Source organism: Bubalus bubalis, chromosome 9 (assembly GCF_019923935.1).
Source record: "Bubalus bubalis isolate 160015118507 breed Murrah chromosome 9, NDDB_SH_1, whole genome shotgun sequence".
NCBI classification, from domain to species: domain Eukaryota; kingdom Metazoa; phylum Chordata; class Mammalia; order Artiodactyla; family Bovidae; genus Bubalus; species Bubalus bubalis.
This window is the reverse complement of record NC_059165.1, coordinates 108994486-109017266: the sequence shown is the minus strand read 5'-3', so window position 1 is coordinate 109017266 and position 22781 is coordinate 108994486. Positions and strand designations below refer to the sequence as shown.

The window sequence follows — 22781 nt, the reverse complement described above, 5'->3', positions numbered from 1 at the left end:
AAGGGGACGACAGAGGATGAGATGGCTGGATGGCATCACTGACTCAATGGACGTGAGTCTGAATGAACTCCGGGAGTTGGTGATGGACAGAGAGGCCTGGCGTGCTGCGATTCATGGGGTTGCAAAGAGTCGGACACGACTGAGCGACTGATCTGATCTGATTATTTAGGAGGGAATGATAGATGTAGCATTTCTCTGAAGTTAGTGACATCTCTACATTCTACGTTTTCTCTAAGTAGTGTGAACATTTCATTTCTTTTGCTAAGCAGTGTGCTTCCGGGGCATAGACAGCAACCATTTCCCCCCTGGTGTTGTCTTATTATACACCTCATTTGTTTAATGTTTAATTTTTCATTGTTTATTTCCTTCTAGTGTTACCCATTTGTGCTGCGCTCCTTTCCTTCCCTCCCTCTCAGCCCTCAAAGTACTGGAAGTGCCAATTCCAGGAAGACTAGGGCACACCGTTCTCTGGCACTGCATGTCTTCAAAATAAATGTTTGTGATTTTCTTCCTCCTTCTGAACTGCCCTTCCCTTTTCATTTTAACCTGCTATAAAAGTAAGGATGAGAATGGAAAGAGCAGCCAGGGACAGCTTTTTAAGATAGGCAGAGTGCCAGAGGTATAATTCCCATGTTTGCAGAATCAAAAATTGATCAACTTCCCCTGACAAATTTAAATGTACTTGAAAAAACTTCCCTCCAAATCTAGGACAATGACCATGTAATTTATTGTCCCAGTGGATAGTTTCAGTGTCTTTGTGTATCTTGTTAGACAAGTAGCTATAATAAGTTAATATATGTATCCTAATATGAAACTATAGAGAAATGTTTGCCCATAAATATAAATTAGATGAGGCTTTCCTGGTGACTCAGCAGTAGAGAATCCACCTACAATGTGGGAGCCACAGAAGACGTGGGTTCGATCCCTGGGTGGAAAAGATCCCCTGGAGAAGGGCACGGTAGCCCACTCCAATATTCTTCCCTGGATAATCCCATAGACCGAGGAGCCTGGCAGGCTGCAGTCCATAGGGTCACACAGAGTCGGACACAACTGAAGCAGCTTAACACAGCACATAAAGTAAAGGAATATTTATTCTAGTTTCATGTTATTTTCCGTGATAGTTCAGTTGGTAAAGAATCCTCCTGCAATGCAGGAGACCCTGGTTCCATTCCTGGGTTGGGAAGATCTGCTGGAGGCTACCCACTCCAAGACTCTTGGGCTTCCCTTGTGGCTCAGCTGGTAAGGAATTCGCCTGCAGTGCGGGAGACCTGGGTTCGATCCCTGGGCTGGGAAGATCCCCTTGAGAAGGGAAAGGCTACCCACTCCAGTATTCTGGCCTGGAGAATTTGGGGTCACAGAGTCAGACACAACTGAGCGACTTTCACTTCACATGTTACTTTAACTAATTTAAACTTTCAAATGCAGACCTGAACTTTTCTAATTTTCTTTGACACTTACTGAGAAATTTGTTCAAGGATACTTGAATTTTAACAAGACTGTTAGTAACTGAACCGAAAGTTTGCTTTCTCATTTACGCCAAGCAAAATCAGTCTCCTTGTGGTGATGGTGGAGATGGGGATCAGGAGATAAGTAATGCAAAGAAATAGAGGAAGGCAACATAATGGGAAAGGCTAGAGATCTCTTCAAGAAAATTAGATATACCAAGGGAATATTTCATGCAAAGATGGGCACAATAAAGGACAGAAATGGTATGGACCTAACAGAAGCAGAAGATATTAAGAAGAGGTGGCAAGAATACACAGAAGATCTATACAAAAAAAGATCTTCATCACCCAGCTAACCACAATGGTGTGCTCACTCACCTAAAGCCAGATGAAGTCAAGTGGGCCTTAGGAAGCATCATTACAAACAAAGCTAGTGGAGGTGATGAAATTCCCGTTGAGCTCTTTCAAATCCTAAAAGATGATGCTGTGAGAGTGTTGTACTCAATATAGCAGCAAATTTGGAAAACTCAGCAGTGGCCCCAGGACTGGAAAAGGTCTGATTTCATTTCAATCCCAAAGAAAGGCAATGCCAAAGAATGCTCAAACTACCTCACAATTGTACTCATCTCACATGCTAGCAAAGTAATGCTCAAAATTCTCCAAGCCAGGCTTCAACAGTATGTGAACCGTGAACTTCCAGATGTTCAAGCTGGATTTAGAAAAGGCATAGGAACCAGAGGTCAAATTGCCAACATCTGTTGGATCATCAAAAAAGCAAGAGAGTTCCAGAAGAACATCTATTTCTGCTTTATTGACTATGCCAAAGTCTTTGACTGTGTGAATCACAACAAACTGTAGAAAATTCTTAAAGAGATGGGAATACCAGACCACCTGACCTGCCTCTTGAGAAATCTGTATGCAGGTCAGGAAGCAACAGTTAGAACAGGACACACAACAACAGACTGGTTCCAAATTGGGAAAAGAGTAGGTCAAGGCTGTATATGGTCACCCTGCGTATTTAACTTATATGCAGTGTACATCATGTGAAATGCTGGGCTGGATGAAACACAAGCTGGAATAAGATTGCTGCGAGAAATATCAATAACCTCAGATATGCAGATGACACCACCCTTATGGCAGAAAAGTAAAGAGGAATTACAGAGCCTCTTGATGAAAGTGAAAGAGGAGAGTGAAAAAGATGGCTTAAAACTCAACATTCAGAAAACAAGATCATGGCATCTGATCCCATCACTTTATGGCAAATAGATGGGAAAACAGTGGAAACAGTGACACTTTATTTTGGGGGGCTCCAAAATCACTGCAGATGGTAACTACAGCCATGAAGTTAAAAGACGCTTACTCCTTGCAAGAAAAGTTATGACCAACCTAGACAGCATATTAAAAAGCAGAGACATTACTTGGCTGACAAAGGTTCATCTAGTCAAAGCTATGATTTTTCCAGTAGTCATGTATGAATGTGAGAGTTGGACCATAAAGAAAGCTGAGCACCGAAGAATTGATGCTTTTGAACTGTGGTGTTGGAGAAGACTCTTGAGTCCCTTGGACTGCAAGTAGATTAAACCAGTCAATCCAAAAGGAAATCATTCCTGAATATTCATGGGAAGGACTGATGCTGAAGCTGAAACTCTTGATAGTTTGGCCATCTGATGAGAAGAACTGACTTAATGGACAAGACCCTGATACTGGGAAAGATTGAAGGCAGGAGGAGAAGGGGATGACAGAGGATGAGATGGTTGGATGGCATCACCAACTTGATGGATGTGAGTTTGAGCAAGCTCCTGGAGTTGGTGAGGGACAGGGAATCCTGGTGTGGTGCAGTTCATCTCATGGCAAAGAGTCAGACAAGACTGAGCAACTGAACTGAACTGCAGTGAATGAGCAGAAGTCAGGGTAGATCCATCCCTTGGATTGCTGGGGGTTCTGTTTGTCATATCTTCCTCCTCTCTTCACCAACCTACATTAGATATGATCAGTCTTTTATATTTTGTCAATCTGTGAAGTTAAACAGTCTTTCCCTTCTAATTTCCTTTACAGGTAACGTTTTAATGGAGCATCTCTCTCCCTGTACAGATACGGACTCGGATTCATTGTGTTGTCCTTTGTGGATGTATTTATAGCTCTACTGGGAGCAAGCTGCTTGAAGTGCTATGGTGTCCAGAGAATAGTTAAGCACTTTGACGAAGACTTGATTGATTTTGTTTCCTTGAGGAAAAAGTTAATGTCTCTGGTTGTTTTTTTTCCCTCTTCTCATCTGTCTAGTTGCTGATCATCTGGGCTGTGATCCTCAAACACGGTTCTTTGTCCCTCCTAACATCAAACAGTGGATTGCCTTGCTGCAGAGGGGAAATTGCACCTTTAAAGAGAAAATATCACGGGCTGCTTTCCACAATGCAGTTGCTGTAGTCATCTACAATAATAAATCCAAAGAGGAGCCAGTCACCATGACTCATCCAGGTAAACAAAAAAAGGAAGTTGTAGATTTTGTTTTCCCTCTGGCAAATTATTGCTTTATAGGAAGGCATTCTACCTCTTGCTGAAACCATATCATTTCCAACATAATTCTAGGATTATATTTTTCTTTGGTATTGCCATTTGTTTGTTGAGATACATTAGTTGAACTTTTTCTTACATAACGACAGTAAAACACTGTGAGACTTGCACTCATTAAGGAACTGACTGTGACTGAATCCTTAGTCATTTCACATTTCACTTGATAACTTTGAAAAATAGTATCTTAGATTTAGAATCATTCATCCAGATTATGTCATGCCTTTTATCTTATCAAAATGAATGTTGAAACTAACTTAGTAATTACTTTAATTACAGTAGTAACCATATTTCTTCATTTTTGTGGAAACAGGATATTTCTAATGTACTTGTTTTAATAACAGTGGTGCAGTTTTTTGAGCACTGCTATATATATGGCAGGCACGATATGGCAGTGAGTTTTTTGGTTTTTATTAGACTTCACTTTTTAAAGCAATTTTAGGTTCCCAGCAGAATCTGGACATTTTTCAGACTGGCTTTTTTCACTTAGTTATATGCATTTAGGTTTCCTCCATGTCTTTTCATGACTTGATAGCTCATTATTTTTGAGTGCTGAATATTCCGGTTTCTGGGTGTTCCCAGTTTATTTATCAAGTCACTTACTGAAGGACATCTTGGTTGCTTCCAGGTTTGAGCAGTTATGAGTGAAACCACCATAAACATACGTGCAGGTTTTTGTGTGGACATAAGTTTTCATTTCCCTTGGATAAATACTAGGGAGCCTTATTGCTGAGTTGTACAGTAAGAGGATAGTTTTGTAAGAAACCATCAAACTATCTTCCAGAGTGGCTGTACCACTTTATATATTTCCAGCAGCAGAAAATGAAAATTTCCTGTTACTCCACATCCTCACCAGCATTTAGTGCTGTCAGTTTTTTTTTTTTTTCCTTCTTTTTGGTCATTGTAATAGGTTGTTTTAATTTGTGTTTCTCTGGTGACATGATGTAGAGGAGTCCCTTTTTTACGTATTTTCTTAGACAGTCATGGCCTCATGGCCTTATCATGGCCATGTATGTTATAGGTACTCTCCCACTTACAGACCAAGAGATTGAAGCAAGCAAGGGCCAGCAGAAGAGAGGCTTAGACACAGGTTTTTTGGTGTTTACCTCTCAGTTTACCAATCTATTACAACTAGTTGAAACCTAGATAAACTTTAATTCTGCACTTATAAAAAATGTTAAAGATTAACGACTTATGTAAAGAATTAACTCTTTAATCATATAATTAATATTTGCATTATCAATTTTAGACAGTTATCTCGCAAAGACCTCACCCTAATTTAAGATCATTGATACTTTTGTGTATATCTTAATAGAATAACGCAGATTAATTTAAATTTTATTGCTCTAACTTGTTTTCTTCCCTTCAAATTAAGCATTTTAGAATTAAAATATATATATTTTTTCTTTCTCCAAAAGTAATTTGTGCTCATTGTAGGAAAACTGAAACTTTTTAAGGAAGGTATAACTAAAACAGAATGTGTGATTTTCACTGTCAGAGATCACTAACACAGCATTGTAAATCAGTTAGCCTCAAAAAAAAATGACAGTGGTTTTTCTGCCTAGGTCTCAGAGCAGGTGTTAGTTTGCTCTCATCAGCTGTATTAGAGGGAAGAAAAAACTTTGAAATTTTGGACCTAATCATTCCTTGCTGTTTTCTTCTTACTGAAAACACAAAGAAAAATGGATAGAGAGAAATTCAACTGAGCAGAATGTATTTTTCTTTTTATGTGATGTTATTTTACATAAAACCACTAGAGAGGTAGTGAGAATGAGAATCTTTTAAGTATGTAAAGATCTGGGGATTATAAGAGAGGGAATCAAGTTTGTCTTTTTTTTCTCCCTCAATGATTTTTTGTTTAAAAAGGGAGAGAATTCTTTCTAAATTAACATGGATTTTCCATCTGTGTTCCTTGAAATGTTAAGAGTATCCAGAAATGTTCCATAGATGACCCATGGAGGAAAAAAGGTAAATGATGAAATAAGTTTTAGAAAATGCTTGAAAAATATTTCAATTTTAGAAGCTCCTAATAAACATACTGAAGTCTCTGAGAAGTCTTAAAGACTTGTTTTAATTGATGAACCTGCAGTTTCCCAAATTTATTGACCATGTAACTCTTTTATTACATTTTAGCTGATAACACAAATAAGGAAAATTAGATAGAGTTTGAGGATATATTCTTAGGATATAGAACTTCTGTAAGGCAAATGTAATATAAGAGCAATAAGAAATGGCTTTATAGTGCAAAACTATGGCTTTATGATACACAGAAAATTAGAAAGAACGTGAGACAATGCTTCAGAGAGAAATTTAGTACCGTCTAATACCATTAAAGAACTCAAACATTCCAGTAATGTCACATCTAGACAGATGCTCTGGGATACTCCTCAGATTTTTATGTATATGTGTATCCTCTGGGAATCTTGTTAAAATGGAGATTTTGATTCAGTAGGTCTGGAGTGTAACCTGAGACTCTGTATTTTTAATAAGTTTATATGTGATACTAATGCCACTGGTCCACAGATCTTGCTTTGAGAAATAGGTAAAGAAAAGAAAGCTAGGTTTCCTTCTCAGATTTTTCACTGACTTCCTCCCTGTGATGTAGGCCACATTGCCTCCTGTGTAGGAAGACCTTTTTGGTCTCTCAGTCTCTTTCTCTGATGGGCCATGAGTCCTTGCTGTGGAGGACAGCAGCATAGACAATCTCTGTGCTCTGAGAACCATTGTTCTCCTGGCTCATTAGTGTGCAGTGCTTCTCTCTCCCTTCACAGAGCCCTTTCTTCCTGTTTCTGTGTAAGGTTCAAGGACCCTTCTGTCAGAGTAACTAGATACTGGAATATACCTGTAGTTCCGCATCTCAAGGGGGAGATGCGTGTTTTAGCCCTCCCGTGCTCACATGTCAATTCTGTTATGCACCCTTCATTTGAAAAACAGCACTTTGTGCTGTGCATTGTAATATGAACTAATATGAACTGGTGAGAATTGATAAAAAGAGCCCTGGGCCACACCCTCAGCAAGTTTACTGTCTGGGGCCCCTTCAGTCTTCATAGCGTCTTTTTTGTACCTCTGGACGGCACTGTCCTTTTGTTTTCTGTTGTCATCATGTGTATACTTGACTGGCGGTAGAGGGAAGACTGTGGGTTTCTTTAAGTTAAAGTTTGTGTCTTTTTATTTTCTGCAATGGTTAGCAAAATATCTTGAACAAAATAAGTATGTGCTGCATTGAAATGATTTCATGAAGATATTTAGCTTTGTTAAGCTTTCATTTCATTTAAGTATATATTTTATAACTAATTTTAAAATTTCACATTGTTAAGTATTTCATTTTCTTGCCATGTTGACAATGTTTCAAGAGCTTATTCCTGTTTGTTCTAATGAATGCCCTTCATCTGGTGGCTGAAGGACATCTTTTCTGGCGCAGTGTCCATGACATCATTGACAGGAAAGACCGCTCAATTTGTGGTTTTATTTGTTACCTCTACTTGGCAGAATAAGTTCTTTGTAATGTAGTTAACAAATATGTGGTAGTATAAAGGGGAAGTTATGGGCACTTGCATAGTTTAAAATAATGCACATTTGTATAAAAGTTAAGGATTTATTTTCCTGGTTTTTAAAAATTAATATAGACTTTATTGCTTAACAGTCATAAATTGTGTCAAATCGTTGTCAAGTCAGAGAGCTCTTTGATAGTTTTATTTGTATGTCTGTAAGAATCTGTGAGCATTTTTTCATTTTAATAGGAAGATGAGGTAATTTAGGTAAACATTTAACCAAATAATTTACTTTTCTATCTTTATGTCAATTAGCAGTATCGAATGCTTCTTTAGTGTTCCTTTAACTGGTTGAATAGAATCAATCAAATAGCTCTTTACCTTTTCTGCATCATATTCTCTTTTTTAAATAAGATATATAGCTCTATATTATCTAGCAATGAATGGAAAAAAATTACTCTGTAAAATATAGAATATTCTCTTTGTGAATAGGAAAAAAATCACACCTTGTGAAAACAAGTAAAGATAAATCACAAATACATTGTAAAATATCTTTAAATATCCATAATTTGGGCCACTTAATGTAAATCTATTCCTTTATTCTAAAAGCCCATCAAGAAATAAATAATAGTCATACTGTTGCTTTAACTGTTTAGTTTTTAGGGTCTAATTGAATATGAATTTAATTACTTCAGAAAAGATTGAGTTTGCATTTTAAATATACTACTATACTCTTAATTGTGTCTGTGGCCTGAGTTTGCAAATATCTCTTCTGTATCTTCCATATGATCCATATACTTTTTTCAGAAATTCATGATTATCAAGAAAAATTTGAAACTAATATGTAAGCAGTAGCTTTTGAAAAAGAACAACTTTTAAAAAATGACTGCTGATGATTGTTTTAAAACATTCCTGTAAGCTCTGAACTTGTCCTTTATTTCCCTGGAAGTGGAGAGCCCCTCCCTCTGCTAGATACTTAAGACAATTTATTTTCTAGTATTCCTAATTCAGACACTGCAGGCTCAGTATCCTGAGTAAATTGATTGGACTCATCACTTGACTTGTGATTTTATCTTGCTTGTACTTATCCTTTCCTCTCCAGCAGTAGAAGAGGAGGAAGCTGAAATAATGTAAACGATCTGCATGGGGTTTAGAATACTAGCTTAGAAATCAGTTTCACAGGTTACAGGACAGAAGGCATTTGTTACTTGTTAGCTGTTCATGTGACGGTGACCGGATTTACAGGGACAAGCGCAGAGCTAGTGCCGCAGGCACCGCTGCTAAGGAAGATGGCGCAGCCTTGCTCCATGTGTTAGAGGACTGGTAAAGATTAATTGATACCTTACAATGCTCCTCAGTTCGGATGTTTCAGGAGGTAGGATACTGAAAATTCTTGGCTCTGTAGAACTGTCCTTTGTATTTACAGAGTGTTTAGCCTCCCAGGCACATGCCTACTAAATGCCCGAAGTACCCCTCCATAGTTTTAACTGTAAAATCCTTCCCCAGAGTTTGTAGATGGACTCTCCCTAGGAGGGCTGTTCTGCCCTTGTAAGACTTACTGTCAAACTCTTAAGTCTGTAGAGCCTTTGGAGGAGGAATGAAAAGAAGTCACTTGTTGGTGAGGGTCAGTTCAGTTCAGTTCAGTCGTTCAGTCGTGTCTGACTCTTTGCGACCCCAATGGGAACAAAAAAACTGATGAAGGGAAAAGTGATAGGCTTTTATATTATTTACTCATATGTTGCATTTCTGGTGTTCTTTTTTCCTTTGTATAGTCACAGATATCTAGTGTCATTTCCCTTTCAGTCTAGATAATCTTTTAAATCATTTCTTGCAGCACAGATCTGCTGTGACAAATTCTCTCATCATTCATTTACCCTAAAGTGTCTTTTTCTGCTATCATTTTTTAAGGACATAGATGTAGAATTCTGGGTTTAAGCACTTTAAAAGTAGTGTTTCTTTGTTTTCTAGTCACTGTTTTTTTTTTCCAGATAAGTTCCATTTTATAGCATGACTCTTTAAAATAAACCTTTTAGAACAGATTTACATTCACAGAAAAATTGCAAAGATAGTACAGATAATTTCCATAGACACTGCCCCGTTTCTCTTATTATTAACATATTACATTAGCATGGTACATTTGTTGCACTTAATGAACCAGTATTGGCATGTTATTATTAACAGTTATTAATTGTTCATTAACAAGTAATGAACCAATATTGGTATATTGCATGCATGTGTGTGTTAAGTCACTTCAGTCCTGTCCCATACTTGGTGACCCCATGGACTGTAGCCCACCAGGCTCATCTGTCCATGGTATTCTCCAGGCAAGAATACTAGAGTAGGTTGCCCTGCCCTTCTCGAGGGGATCTTCCTGACCCAGGGATCAAATCCATGTCTCTTACGTCTCCTGCAGGCAGATTCTTTACCCACTAAGCCACCAGGGAAACTCTTGGTATGTTATTACTAACTAAAGTCCATATTTTATTCAGTTGGGCTTATCCTTGGGCTTCCCTTGTGGCTCAGCTGGTAAAGAATCTGCCTGCAATGTGGGAGACCTGGGTTTGATCCCTGGGCTGGGAAGATCCCCTGGAGAAGGGAAAGGCTACCCACTCCAGTATTCTGGCCTGGAGAATCCCATGGACAGAAGAGTCTGGGAGGCTACAGTCTAGTCCATGGGGTCGCAAGGGTTGGACACGACTGAGCGACTTTCACTTCGCTTCCAATTTTATTCCAGTTTCTTTAGTTTTTATCTGATGTCCTTTGGAGCTCCAGGATCCCATCCAGGATATTACATTACTTTTGGTCATTATATCTGCTAGGCTTCTCTTGGCTATGACAGTTTTTTAGGACTCCTGTTCAGGTATTTTGTGTAATGTCCTTCAGTGGGATTTGTTTGCTTTTTCTTCATGATTAGACTGAGGATAAAAGTTTGAGGGAGGAAGGCCGCAGGGGTAAGGTGTCATTCTCATCGCCTGTCATGCTCTATCAGTGTGAGTGATCACTGTTGGTGTTGCCTTGACTGCCTGGCTGTTGGTCAGGCTTCTCCATCATAGCGTTCCTCTTTCCCTCTTCTATACAGCGCTCTGTAGGAGGCCACTGTGCACAGCCCACACTTCAGGCACTGGGGGTTAGGCTTCCCCTCCTTAGGGCAGAGTATCACATATTTACTTGGAATTATTCCATATGGATGGTTTGTCTCTTTTCTGTTGATCTATTCAGTCATTTATATGTATCAGAATGGACTTATGGATATTTATTTTGTACTTTGTATTACAATACAATATTTCTTGGCTTATTTTTTGTTCACATTCCAACTTTGGCCATTGGGAGCTCTTTCAGTTGACTCTTGTGTCCTTTGACATGCTTCCATTACTATGAGTGTTGGGTTTTTTTTTGTTTTGTGTTTTGAGCATTTTCTTCTTTTCTGGTGCTATAAGATGCTCCAGGTTCATCTTGTATATACTTCCTTTCCCATTCCTAGAATCAAGGATTTCTCCAAGGAACCCTAGTTTTCATTTATTGGAAAATAATACTAGAAATCAAGCTCTGGGTATTAGATGTACTTGTTACTATTAAGGTTTTATTGTTTCTGGACCTTCTCAGTTGACAGAGAAAGGAAATATATATGTGTATACTAATATCTGTATATGCACATAACTAAATATTTCTATATATAACCATTTGTATCTATATTAAACTAAGAATGAGTTCATACTTAGGTTTCCAACTTTAATCCATTATATTACATGGATCCTTGTGGTTTTCTCCCTTTGCTTATCTGTAAACTCCCACTCCAAAAGTGAGAAACCTGACTGACACCAACCACCATCCATTTTCTTCAGTTCACTGAGCTCTCAGACTTAGAAGTTTTTAAACATAAAAAGCATATTGTAAGGCCTTTGGAGTGCTGGTGCTTGGTGTAAAAGCTATCATAAGTTTTCTTCTCAATTTAAATATTCGCTGCTTGGAATGCCTGTGGACTTAACTTTTCTTTGTCCACTCATTAAATTTTTTTTTTTTATCAAAAACTTGTACCTAATCAAATTTGCAAGCTTTTGCACAGCAAGGGAAACCATAAACAAAATGAAAAGACAGCCTACAGACTGGGAGAAGATATTTGCAAGTGGTACAACTGACAAGGGCTTACTTTCCAAAATATACAAACAGCTCATATAGTTCAATAACAGAAAAGCAAACAACCCAATAAAAAAATGGGCAGAAGACCTAAATAGAAAGTTCTCCAAAGAAAACATAACAGGTGACCTATAAACAAATGAAAAGATGCTGATCATCACTTATTATTAGAGAAATGCAAAGCAAAACTATAATGAGTTCCACCTCACATGGGTCAGAATTCAGTTCAGTCCAGTCGCTCAGTCGTGTCCGACTCTTTGCTACCCCATGAATTGCAGCATGCCAGGCCTCCTGTCCATCACCAACTCCCGGAGTTCACTCAAACTCACGTCCATTGAGTCGATGATGCCATCCAGCCATCTCATCCTCTGTCGTCCCCTTCTCCTCCTGCCCCCAATCCCTCCCAGCATTAGAGTCTTTTCCAATGAGTCAAGTCTTTGCATGAGGTGGCCAAAGTACTGGAGTTTCAGCTTTAGCATCATTCCTTCCAAAGAACACCCAGGACTGATCTCCTTTAGGATGGACTGGTTGGATCTCCTTGCAGTCCAAGGGACTCTCAAGAGTCTTCTCCAACACCACAGTTCAAAAGCATCAATTCTTTGGCACTCAGCTTTCTTCACAGTCCAACTCTCACATCCATACATGACCACTGGAAAAACCATAACCTTGACTAGACGGACTTTTGTTGGCAAAGTAATGTCTCTGCTTTTGAATATGCTATCTGGGTTGGTCATAACTTTCCTTCCAAGGAGTAAGCATCTTTTAATCTCATGGCTGCAATCACCATCTGCAGTGATTTTGGAGCCCCCCAAAATAAAGTCTGACACTCTTTCCACTGTTTCCCCATCTATTTCCCATGAAGTGATGGGACCATATTCCGTGATCTTCGTTTTCTGAATGTTGAGCTTTAAGCCAACTTTTTCACTCTCCTCTTTCACTTTCATCAAGAGGCTTTTTAGTTCCTCTTCACTTTCTGCCATAAGGGTGGTGTCATCTGCATATCTGAGGTTATTGATATTTCTCCTGGCAATCTTGATTCCAGCTTTAGAAAGTCCACAATTATCAGGCATTGAACCTTCAGATTTCCATTTATTTCTGTCTTTACAAAATTCTCTTAATAGAAAAAAATTTCGATTTCTTGGAGGATTATAAAAGGCACCTGAAACAGTTCTTTGCTCAAAGAGAAAAAGTTTTGGAAAATGAAATTTTGAAGTTGCCTGAAAAGTGGCAGAAGGTCGTGGAACAAAACAGTGAATACACTGTTCAATAAAGTTCTCAGTGGAAATGAAAAATGTGTCTTTTATTTTTCCTTAAAAACCAAAGGAACTCTTTGGCCAACCCAATATGGTGGAATATTACTTAGCCATAAAAAAGAATGAAATAATGCCATTTGCAGCAACATTGATGAACCTAGAGATTATCATACTAAGTAAAGTAAGTCAGAAAGAGAAAGACAAACACCATCTGTTATCAGTTACGTGTGGAGTCTAAAATATGGCACATACGAACATATCTACAAAACAGACTCAGAGAGAGAGAACAGACTTGTGGTTGCCAAGGGGCAAGGGATGTGTAGGAGGGAAAGATGGGGAGCTTAGGATTAGGAGGTGCAAACTAATACATAGGACGGATAAACAACAGGGTCCGACTGTATAGCATGGGGAACTGTATTCAGTATCCTGTGATAAGTCATGTGGAAAAGAATGTGGAAAAGAATATATATATGTCTAATTGAGTCACTTTGCAGTACAGCAGCCATTAACACTGTAAATCAACTATACTTAAATAAGATTTTTTAAAAATGAAACTCATAAGAAAACATAAATATAGGTATCTTAACTTGAAAATGGCACAAGACTAGGTGGGTCTTGGAACATATAACAAAGAAAAGAAAGTATTCATTAGGTCAGCCCACAAATGGTGTAAAAAAAATAGAAACTAGGTTTTGTGGAGAAAGTAACAGTTCAAGTTGAGGACAGCTGGGAACAATAATCATGTAAGCTCAGCATATGCTAAAATGTAGCATGGTTGCTAAAAAATATATTGAAAGCTTGACCTGTATCCCTGTAAGCATACTATTCAGATGAAGGCAGACATTAGTGTCCTGCTGCTCTTGGTATTGAAGTATTATATTCATTCTTAATTGAAAAAGACATTTAAGTCAAAAAAAGAACAGGATGGAAAAGTTTTACTGAACACAATTTGGAATTTTAGCATCAAGTTAATAATGATAGTGTTTTAGACCATTAAGTGAAATAATAACCGTGAATTCATACTGATCTAAAAAGTAAAATAAAGTGAAAGTTTGATGAGGAATGGAATGCTTACCTAGTCTCAAAATACCTCCCTACAGAATACTTAACAATTACTAGGGGAAAGAGTCACTGGAAATGCCTGGAGGACATCACTTTTATGAATGATCAAAGTGAACATCACTAGTAATGGGTTATATCCAAACTGTGCCACCTGCGCGTATTCACCAGAAAGAGCACAGCATCGCTTCTGTGATGTTCCTACCAGAGGTGCGTGACCTGAGTCTTGCCACAAGGAACCACCGGACGCATCCAGAATGAGGGACATTCTACAGAATAAAGACATCAAGGGCGTGAGCGTCAGGCAAAGCCTGAGAGACTGTTAAATGTAATGCGTGGTTGTGGCGTGGACCACTGTAAAGGACATTATTGGGGAATTGAGTGAATTGAATGGACTCTCAGATTAGACAGCAGTAATGTATCAGTGTTAATTTCCTGATTTGGGTGACTGTACTATTTCTTTATAAGTGTTTTTTTGTTTGTTTGTTTATAAAATACACACTGAATGTTTAGGGATGATGTGGCATCATGCCAGTAGCTTACTTTTGAATGGTTTGGGGGAGAAGTTTTTATATTTCCAACTTGTAAACATTAGATTCTTTTAAAAATCTTTTTTAAAAATGAATAATTTGGGACTTTGGGAATAATTAGTTTGGAGAAAAGACTGAGGTGGAGTTCCAGGAAAGATGTCTTTGACTTCTTCCAAGGGAAGAGGAGTTTTCATCAATTCTTGGAGGTGTTTCTTATATTTGATGGCATCTTATGATTTCACAGGATTTTTTCTTCATGATACATACAGTAATGATGCACTGTACAGTTTATGGTATTTTACACCCTCGATAAGTGAAATACAGTTTATTTGTTCAGTGATGCTTCTCCAGAGAAGAGAACCAAGAGCCATGAATGGGCATTCAGGAATCAAGAATTTGGTTATTAAAAGGACCTTTCTGTACTAAAAGCTGGGCTTCCCTGGTGGCTCAGCAGTAAAGAGTGCACCTGCCAGTGCAGGAGGTGCAGGTCCCAGCCCTGGTCCGGGAGGATTCCAGTTGTGTGGGGCAGCTGAGCCTGTATGCACCACAAGTGCTGAGCCTGTGCTCTAGAGCCCGAGAACCGCACCTGCTGAAGCCGCGCGCGCTAGAGCCCGTGCTCTGCAACAAGAGCAGCCTCTGCAGTGAGAATCTGCACCGCAACTGGAGGGCGCCCCTGCTCTCCCTCACTAGAGAAAGGCCCGTGCGGCAATGAAGACCCAGTCCAGCCGAAAGTAAATAGAATTTTTTTTTAAGTAATTTATATGGGGTTCCTGTATTATGTTGAAGATGATCTCTAAGAACTCTTCTAACTAAAAGATTGGATGATTTTCTTGGTGTCTGGTGCTGTCCTCCTAATTACCCTCCTACTTTTCTGCCTCTCTATATCAAGGGCAAAAGTGGCTTTTTTTTCCATCTGGTCTTTGCTCCTATTTTTTTCTTTATTATGATGTAGAAAATGAGAACAGAAATGACCTGATGAGTACGTATAGGCAGGGGATAGCATAAGAAGAAAAAAAATGACGTTTGAGCACTGGGCATCGAGCCTTGGCCCTACTTGTTTGCAGAACTTCCTACTCAAGGAATAAAAGAACAAGGGTTCTGTAGACCCTTGTTCTTTTTGAGGACAAATTATAGCCGAGAATCATCAGGAATTATCCAGCAACTCTGAAATCGCTTGGTGGCTTACACATGGAGCTCTCCTGTATGTCAGCTTTTGGGCAGGTGGTTTAGGTTCAGACTTCAGCACAATTTCAGGTTCATCAGTGTTGTGAACCTTGTGGGCATCAGCTGGATGTCGCTGGTAATGGCATTTTCTTGAAGCACTACAGCTGCTTTCACACCAGCACACTTCCACGGTAACAACTTTACCTTTCATTCTCTTGTTCTGCACCATGCGTCCCTCTTGTATCAGTCATTCACCTCCCTGCTTGTCGCTTCTCGGAGGCCCTGACCCCTGACTTACTCACCCATACATATGTAGCCCTACCATCATCCTGGCCAACCTCAATATCCATGTGGGGAGTGAACAACCAAACCTAAAATTCTTCTCTGAGATCCTTTGACCGTTCCACCTCATTAGGAACCTGGGCCTCATTATCTCCTGGAATTTTTATGTCTTTTGAGTCTCAGTTCCAGTATCCTGTTCTCTGACTGTTGCTTCTTCTTTCCCTCCTTCTGTCATTGGGTTTGTTGAAGCTTTCAGTTCTGTGGGCCCTCTGTTCTCTCAGATTTATCCTTCTCCACTCTTCACCCTTGCACACTGCTTATATCATGAGCCACTGTTTCAGTGACTTTGGACAAACGATTTCATTTGGTCAATAAGAAGTGTCTACCATCACATGAGCCTACGCGTTGGAAAAGACCTTGCTGCTGGGAAAGATTGAAGGCAAAAGGAAATGGGGCAGCAGATGATGAGATGGTTAAAGAACATCACTGACTCAGTGGACATGATTTGAGCAAACTTCGGGAGATAGTGAAGGACAGGGAAGCCTGGCATGCTGCAGTCCATGAGGGTGCAAAGAGCTGGACATGACTTAGGGACTGAACAACAACCATTACACAATGCTCAGTTACATTTAGGTCCACTTGTCTCCTGAAATGCCCTGAATGTCATGGAGTTTGAACTTTATTTAGTTGACAGTAGGGATACATGACACCCCACTCCAGTACTCTTGCCTGGAAAATCCCATGGACGGAGGATCCTGGTAGGCTACAGTCCATGGGGTCGCTAAGAGTCTGACAAGACTGAGCGACTTCACTTTCACTTTTCACTGTCATGCATTGGAGAAGGAAATGGCAACCCACTACAGTGTTCTTGCCTGGAGAATCCCAGGGACGGGGGAGCCTGGTGGGCTGCCATCTATGGGGTTGCACAGAGTCAGACATGACTAAAGCAACTTAGCAGCAGCAGCAGGGATACATGAAAGGTTTTGAATAGAGGAATGAAATATAAGTGTATGTTTTAGAAAAAAGTGACAAATCTCAGCAGGAAATCTCTCATATAATCTGTCACCCACAGGGGTATTCATTTTGTGAAAGAATGTAGCATATTTTTTCTCCTTTGAATTCTTTTTTTTTTTTTTTTTCATTTCCCCTCCTACACTTTGATCCTATAAGCCTTTGTTAGAGACCACTCTCTGTGCAGCTCCAAATCCGAGGGCTCCCAAATCCCTGAAGAGTGCTCTGCCCCTGTCCTAGAGAACAGCTTCTGTGGGGCACTCAAGGAGTACGTACAGAGGCCTTTCAAAACTGACTTTAAATGCTCATCAGGGCACTGTGTAAAGAGACAAGGGTGGGAGCGTGTTACACGTGAGTGGGGACTGTGGTGCCCTGATAGAGAAGGGACCCACCCATCGGGGCAGCTAGGGTACCCCACACCCAACCTGGGATAAGGGAACAGAGTAGAGGCCCTCTCTGAAGGGTCCCAGGGCCACCTGGGAGCCAGCCTTCCCTTCGAGGTAGATAATCGGGGAGAGAACAGAAGAGGCGCTCCCGTGGTGGTGGTGTGGTCACTTGCTCCATGATATTGCTGATAGCTGGGGTAACCTGCAGCCAGGGTACACTCAGGGGGCAGCTGGCTGAGCTCCGGGAATGGGGATGCATTGCAGAACTGCTGGGCCCTGTAGTGAGTTTGGAGGATGGCAGCACCCTCGATGAGGGCCAACGAGATGCACCCCAATCTTTGCTGAGCCAGACGTGGCCAGTGGCCACTGTGGGCAGCCAGCAGAGCGCTGGTCAGTGCTCCAGGGGTGATGGGGCTCTAGGGGTCTTTCTTGCCCACAGCAGCACCAGACTACAGTTGATGGTGGAAAATGTGTCCCCCCACATCACGAAGATGTCTCCAGTCTGAGGGGCTCAGATCCTCACAGCGTTGACACTGCCTGTCAATTGATGCCAAATTGTAACAGGGCCATTACAGAAGCCCTTAATAGCCTGGAAGACTCCATGCTGATAACACCCATAGTGAAGGTTCCACTACAGTCACCCACGTAATTCACCAAGGGCAAGGCTCACCAGCGCACTCCTCCATGGCAGCCTCACTTGAATTCTTTTTTTTTCATAAATATATTTTATTGAAGTATAATTGAGTTACAGTGTTTCAGGTGCACAGCAAAGGTGATTCAGTTATATAAATATATGTAATATTTTTGAAATTATTTTCCATCATAGGTTATTACAAGACATTGACTATAGTTCCCTGTGCTGTACAGTAAACCTTTGTTGCTTGTTACATATCTATTTTTTAATTAGAAATCTAACATTCTATTCATACTAAGTCAAACAAGTGGAATCAAAATGTCACAATTTTTTTAGTTAAGCAGAAACTCATAAGTTTTTTAAATATATATATTACACATATTTATATATATGTATACAAAAGCATTTCTACTATACTTGATAAAGGCTTGAGAAAGAACATCCCAAAAAAAAAGAAGAGATGGAGAAATTGGAGAACATAAACTAAATGAAATGGGAACACTGAATATGAAATAGAAAAAGTGAAACAAACTAGTAAAAGAGCATCATATAGTTCAGTTGTTTTTCAACATGACTGCTCGTTAGAAACACATCTGGAGCTTTGGAGAAAAAAATCAATACTTGAGCATTTGTATTTTCCAAAAAATTTCAAGATAGTTCTGAGATGCATCTGGATTTCAAAAAGTTTTTCTATTAGATCCTAGTTTTGGTGCTATATATTTCTATTATTTTTCTGTTGACCAAGAGACCTCTGGGACAACATTAAACACACCAACATTCACATTATAGGGGTCCCAGAAGGACAAGACCAAGAGAAAGGACCTGAGAAAATATTTGAAGAAATAATAGCTGAAAACTTCCCAAAAGTGGGCAAGGAAATAGTTAAGCAAGTCCAGGAAGCGCAGAGAGTCCCAGGCAGGATAAACCTGAGGAGGAACACAGAGAGACACATAGTAATCAAACTGACAAAATTTAAAGACAAAGATAAAATATTAAAGGAAAAATGACAACATACAAGGGAACTCCCATCAGGTTGTCACCTACAGAAGGGATAGAAACTCTTCAAGCCAGAAGGGAATGAATGGCATGATATAGTTAAGTGTTGACCAATCATGATACAGTAGTAGTGAGTAATAGTTACATAATCCCAGTAGTAAAAGATGTTTGTTTATCAGTTTTCACAATCGATAACCTGAAAAAATAAAAGATAATTACAATTGCAAGTCATAATGGGAACATGATTAACTTAACAGTATAAAATAGTTACATATACAATTTGTATATGACATCATATACAAATGATGATGTCAAGCATAGTGATGTCATAAGTGAAAGTGCATACATGCACATGTCTTCATCCACCCAGTCTGTGTCTTTTGATTAGTGTATTTAATCCATTTACATTTAAGGTCATTTTTGCTATGTATAATCCTGTTACCGTTTTCTTAATTGTTTTGGGTTTATTTTCTGTAGGTCCTTTCCTTGTGTTTCCTGCCCAGAGAAGTTCCTTTAGTATTTGTTGTAAAGCTGGTTTGGTGGTGCTGAATTTTCTTAACTTTTGCTTGTCTGGAAAGCTTTTGATTTCTCCATCAAATCTGAAGGAGAGTCTTGCTGAGTGGTTTTCTTGATGTGTGCAAAAATCCGAATCTCTCTGCTCATGAGATTCATGGAGACACAAGCACACAGGGCTCAGCCAGGATGTGCAACGTGATTGATGGTGCGATGTGACTGATGGTCCAGCACGGAAAACCCCTGACGTACACCTGCCTGTTCCCTCTGCTACGGCCGTTCTAGCTAGACCTTTTGTTGTTCAGTCACTAAGTTGTGTCCGACTCTTTGTGATCCCATGGACCAGCACGCCAGGCTTCCCTACCCTTCATTATCTACCTGAGTTTGCTCAAACTCATGTCCATTGAGTCAGGTAAGGTGGTCTGGTATTCCTATCTCTTTAAGAAAAGTCCTCAGTTTGTTGTGATCCACACAGTCAAAGGCTTTAGCATAATCAGTGAAGCAGAAGTAGATGTTTTTTAGGAATTCCCTTGTTTTTTCTATGATCCAGTGTATGTTGACAATTTGATCTCTGGTCCCTCTGCCTTTTCTAAATCCAGTTTGTACATCTGGAAGTGCACAGTTCACATACCACTGAAACCTAGCTTGAAGGATCATGAGCATAATCTTCCTGGCATGTGACATGAGTGCAATCATATGGAAATTTGAACATCCTTTGGGATTGGAATGAAAACTGATTTTTTCCATTCCTGTGGTCACTGCTGAGTTTTCCAAATTGCTGGCATATTGAGTGCAGCACTTTCACAGCATCATCTTTTAAGATTTGAAATAGCTCAACTGGAATTCCATCACTTCATTAGCTTTGTTCATAGTGATGCTTCCTAAGGCCCACTTGACTTTGCACTCCAGGATGTCTGGCTCTAGGTGAGTGATCACACCATCATGGTTATCTGGGTCATTAAGAGCTTTTTTGCGTAGTTCTTATGTGTATTCTCGGAGAAGGCAGTGGCACCCCACTGCAGTAGTCTTGCCTGGAAAATCCCATGGACGGAGGGGCCTGGTAGGCTGCAGTACATGGGGTCGCTAAGAGTCAGACATAACTGAGTGACTTCACTTTCACTTTTTACTTTCATGCATTAGAGAAGGAAATGGCAACCCACTCCAGTATTCTTGCCTGGAGAATCCCAGGGACAGAGGAGCCTGGTAGGCTGCCATCTATGGGATCACACAGAGTCGGACACGACTGAAGCAACTTAGCAGCAGCAGCAGCCTGTGTATTCTTGCCACCTCTTCTTAACATCTTCTGTTTCTGTTAGGTCCATACTGTTTCTGTCCTTTACTGTGCCCATCTTTTTATGAAATGTTCCCTTGGTATCTCCAGTTTTCTTAAAAAGATGTCTAGTCTTTCCCATTCTGTTGTTTTCCTCTATTTCTTTGCATTGGTCACTTAAGAAAGTTTTCTTAATTCTCCTTGCTGTTCTCCTGAACTCTGCATTCAGATGGATGTATCTTTCCCTTTCTTCTTGGCTTCTCTTCTTTTCTCAACTATTTGTAAGGCCTCCTCAGATAACCAGTTTGCCTTCTTGCATTTCTTTTTCTTGGGGATAGTTTTGGTCATCACATCCTGTGCAATGTTATGAACCTCTGTCCATTGTTCTTCAGACATTCTTAACAGATCTAGTCCCTTGAATCTGTTCGTTACTACATAATCATAAGGGATTTGATTTAGGTCATATCTGAATGGCCTAGTGATTTTCCCTACTTTCTTCAATTTGAGCCTGAATTTCGCAATAAGGAGCTGATGATGTGAGCCACAGTCAGCTCTCAGTCTTGTTTTTACTGACCATATAGAGCTTCTCCATCTTCTGCTGCAAATAATATTAATCAGTCTATTTTCGGTACTGACCATCTGGTGATGTACATGTGTAAAGTCCTCTCTTGTGTTGTTGCAAGAGAGACCTTTAAAGAAATTTTAATCTCTTTCACTTAAAATATCCAGTGTTCTGCTTTACATATAAAGAGGTCATTGAATTCTTTAGGAATAACTGATGTCACTACCAGAAGTTACTAAAGTGTCTTTGCAGACGCTTAGTATGGGAATGCAACATTCCCCTGAACTCTTTATATGGGAGATTATTTAAGAGCTTTAAAATTCCTTAGAACATTGGCAAGTGATTTGAACTTAGCAAACAAGTTCATCTGTTAAGGCAGAAAACCTGTTAAATGGGATTTTGCACAGGGATGCTGTTTTGTTTTGTTTTGTTTTGTTTTAAAAAACAAACAGGTAAGCTTACAGTACAAATGTGGAAAAACTTGCAGTGAAAGCACTTTCTGCACTTGGGGCCTAGTGCCTCAAATAGTTCACTTGCCCCTTTCCGTATCTGCCTTTCTATAGTATCAGCTGCCCAGCTGAATTGGTCTTGCCCTGAGATTCATTCCCAGGAGTGGGGTGACGGAGGCTGTTGAGAGAAGGCTGTTGAGTTTGGCGATTTCTGATACTTCCCAACTGCAGGCACTCCCTGAGCTGAAGTTCAGTCCTCTTGGAAGCCAGGAGGTTTGTGTTGGTCAGCAGATAGTTCTGAGTGTTTCCCATGGTTGTAGGAGAAGTTAAAGAGAAGCAACAGGAGTTCCAAATTTTGTGGTAGGGACTTTTTGGTTTCCTCTACTTTCTGTGAGTAATAATAATACAAGTAGGATAAGCTGAGTAAACTGTAGATATACTTACTGAGCATCTGCCATGATGCCTGCAAGTAATACCGTTTTTTTGCTGACCATATAGAGCTTCTCCATCTTCTGCTACAAATAATATAATCAGAAAGAAGAGATAGCGGTTCAGAGAGGATAAGTATCATGCTGGAATTCGAGCCTAGACATGAGCCCAAAGGAGCTTAGCTTCATTTCTTGGTCCCTGAGATTGATTTTGTAGTCAGGATTATAGCAGCATTAACATATTTTTCCACATACCTTTGTTTTCCAAAGAAGTGCTGGGTGTTGGGGGAAAAGGGACTCTTTTACAGAAAAGATGCCAACCCAGAAGTTCTATTTATTTAGTAGGAAAAAAAGATAGGTAGAATCATATTGATTACAGAACCACTTTGCAAAAGTAGAAGATATTAGAAAAGTCACCATTTTACAAATGCTGTTGTCGTAACTGATTCAGGTGGGCATTAGTGGGTACATTAAATGAAGACTTGCTGGGGAACTGGATATTCTGAAAGCATCACCTTATAGACTGCTTATTAACTAAAAAGACACAAGCATTTGTTCACAGTAGAGAAAATCTGGCTGATACCAGATTAGCCAAGTGATAAAACT

The 22781-nt window shown here is 39.7% G+C and overlaps 1 protein-coding gene and 1 pseudogene across 3 annotated transcripts in view; one reads left to right on the top strand and one right to left on the bottom strand.

Annotated features, from left to right (window-relative positions):
* RNF130 (ring finger protein 130) overlaps positions 1 to 22781 on the top strand; it is a 142105-nt gene that overhangs the window by 39053 nt on the left and 80271 nt on the right. For 2 of the 3 annotated variants that reach the window (XM_025293970.2, XM_025293968.2), the window contains exon 2: positions 3726 to 3920. The exons of the other annotated variant lie outside the window; for it this stretch is intronic. In XM_025293970.2, the coding sequence (XP_025149755.2) occupies positions 3726 to 3920 (195 nt within the window). The remainder of the gene's footprint in view (positions 1 to 3725; positions 3921 to 22781) is intronic. 3 annotated transcript variants of the gene reach the window in all.
* On the bottom strand, positions 14152 to 18133 carry LOC102406264 (annotated as a pseudogene).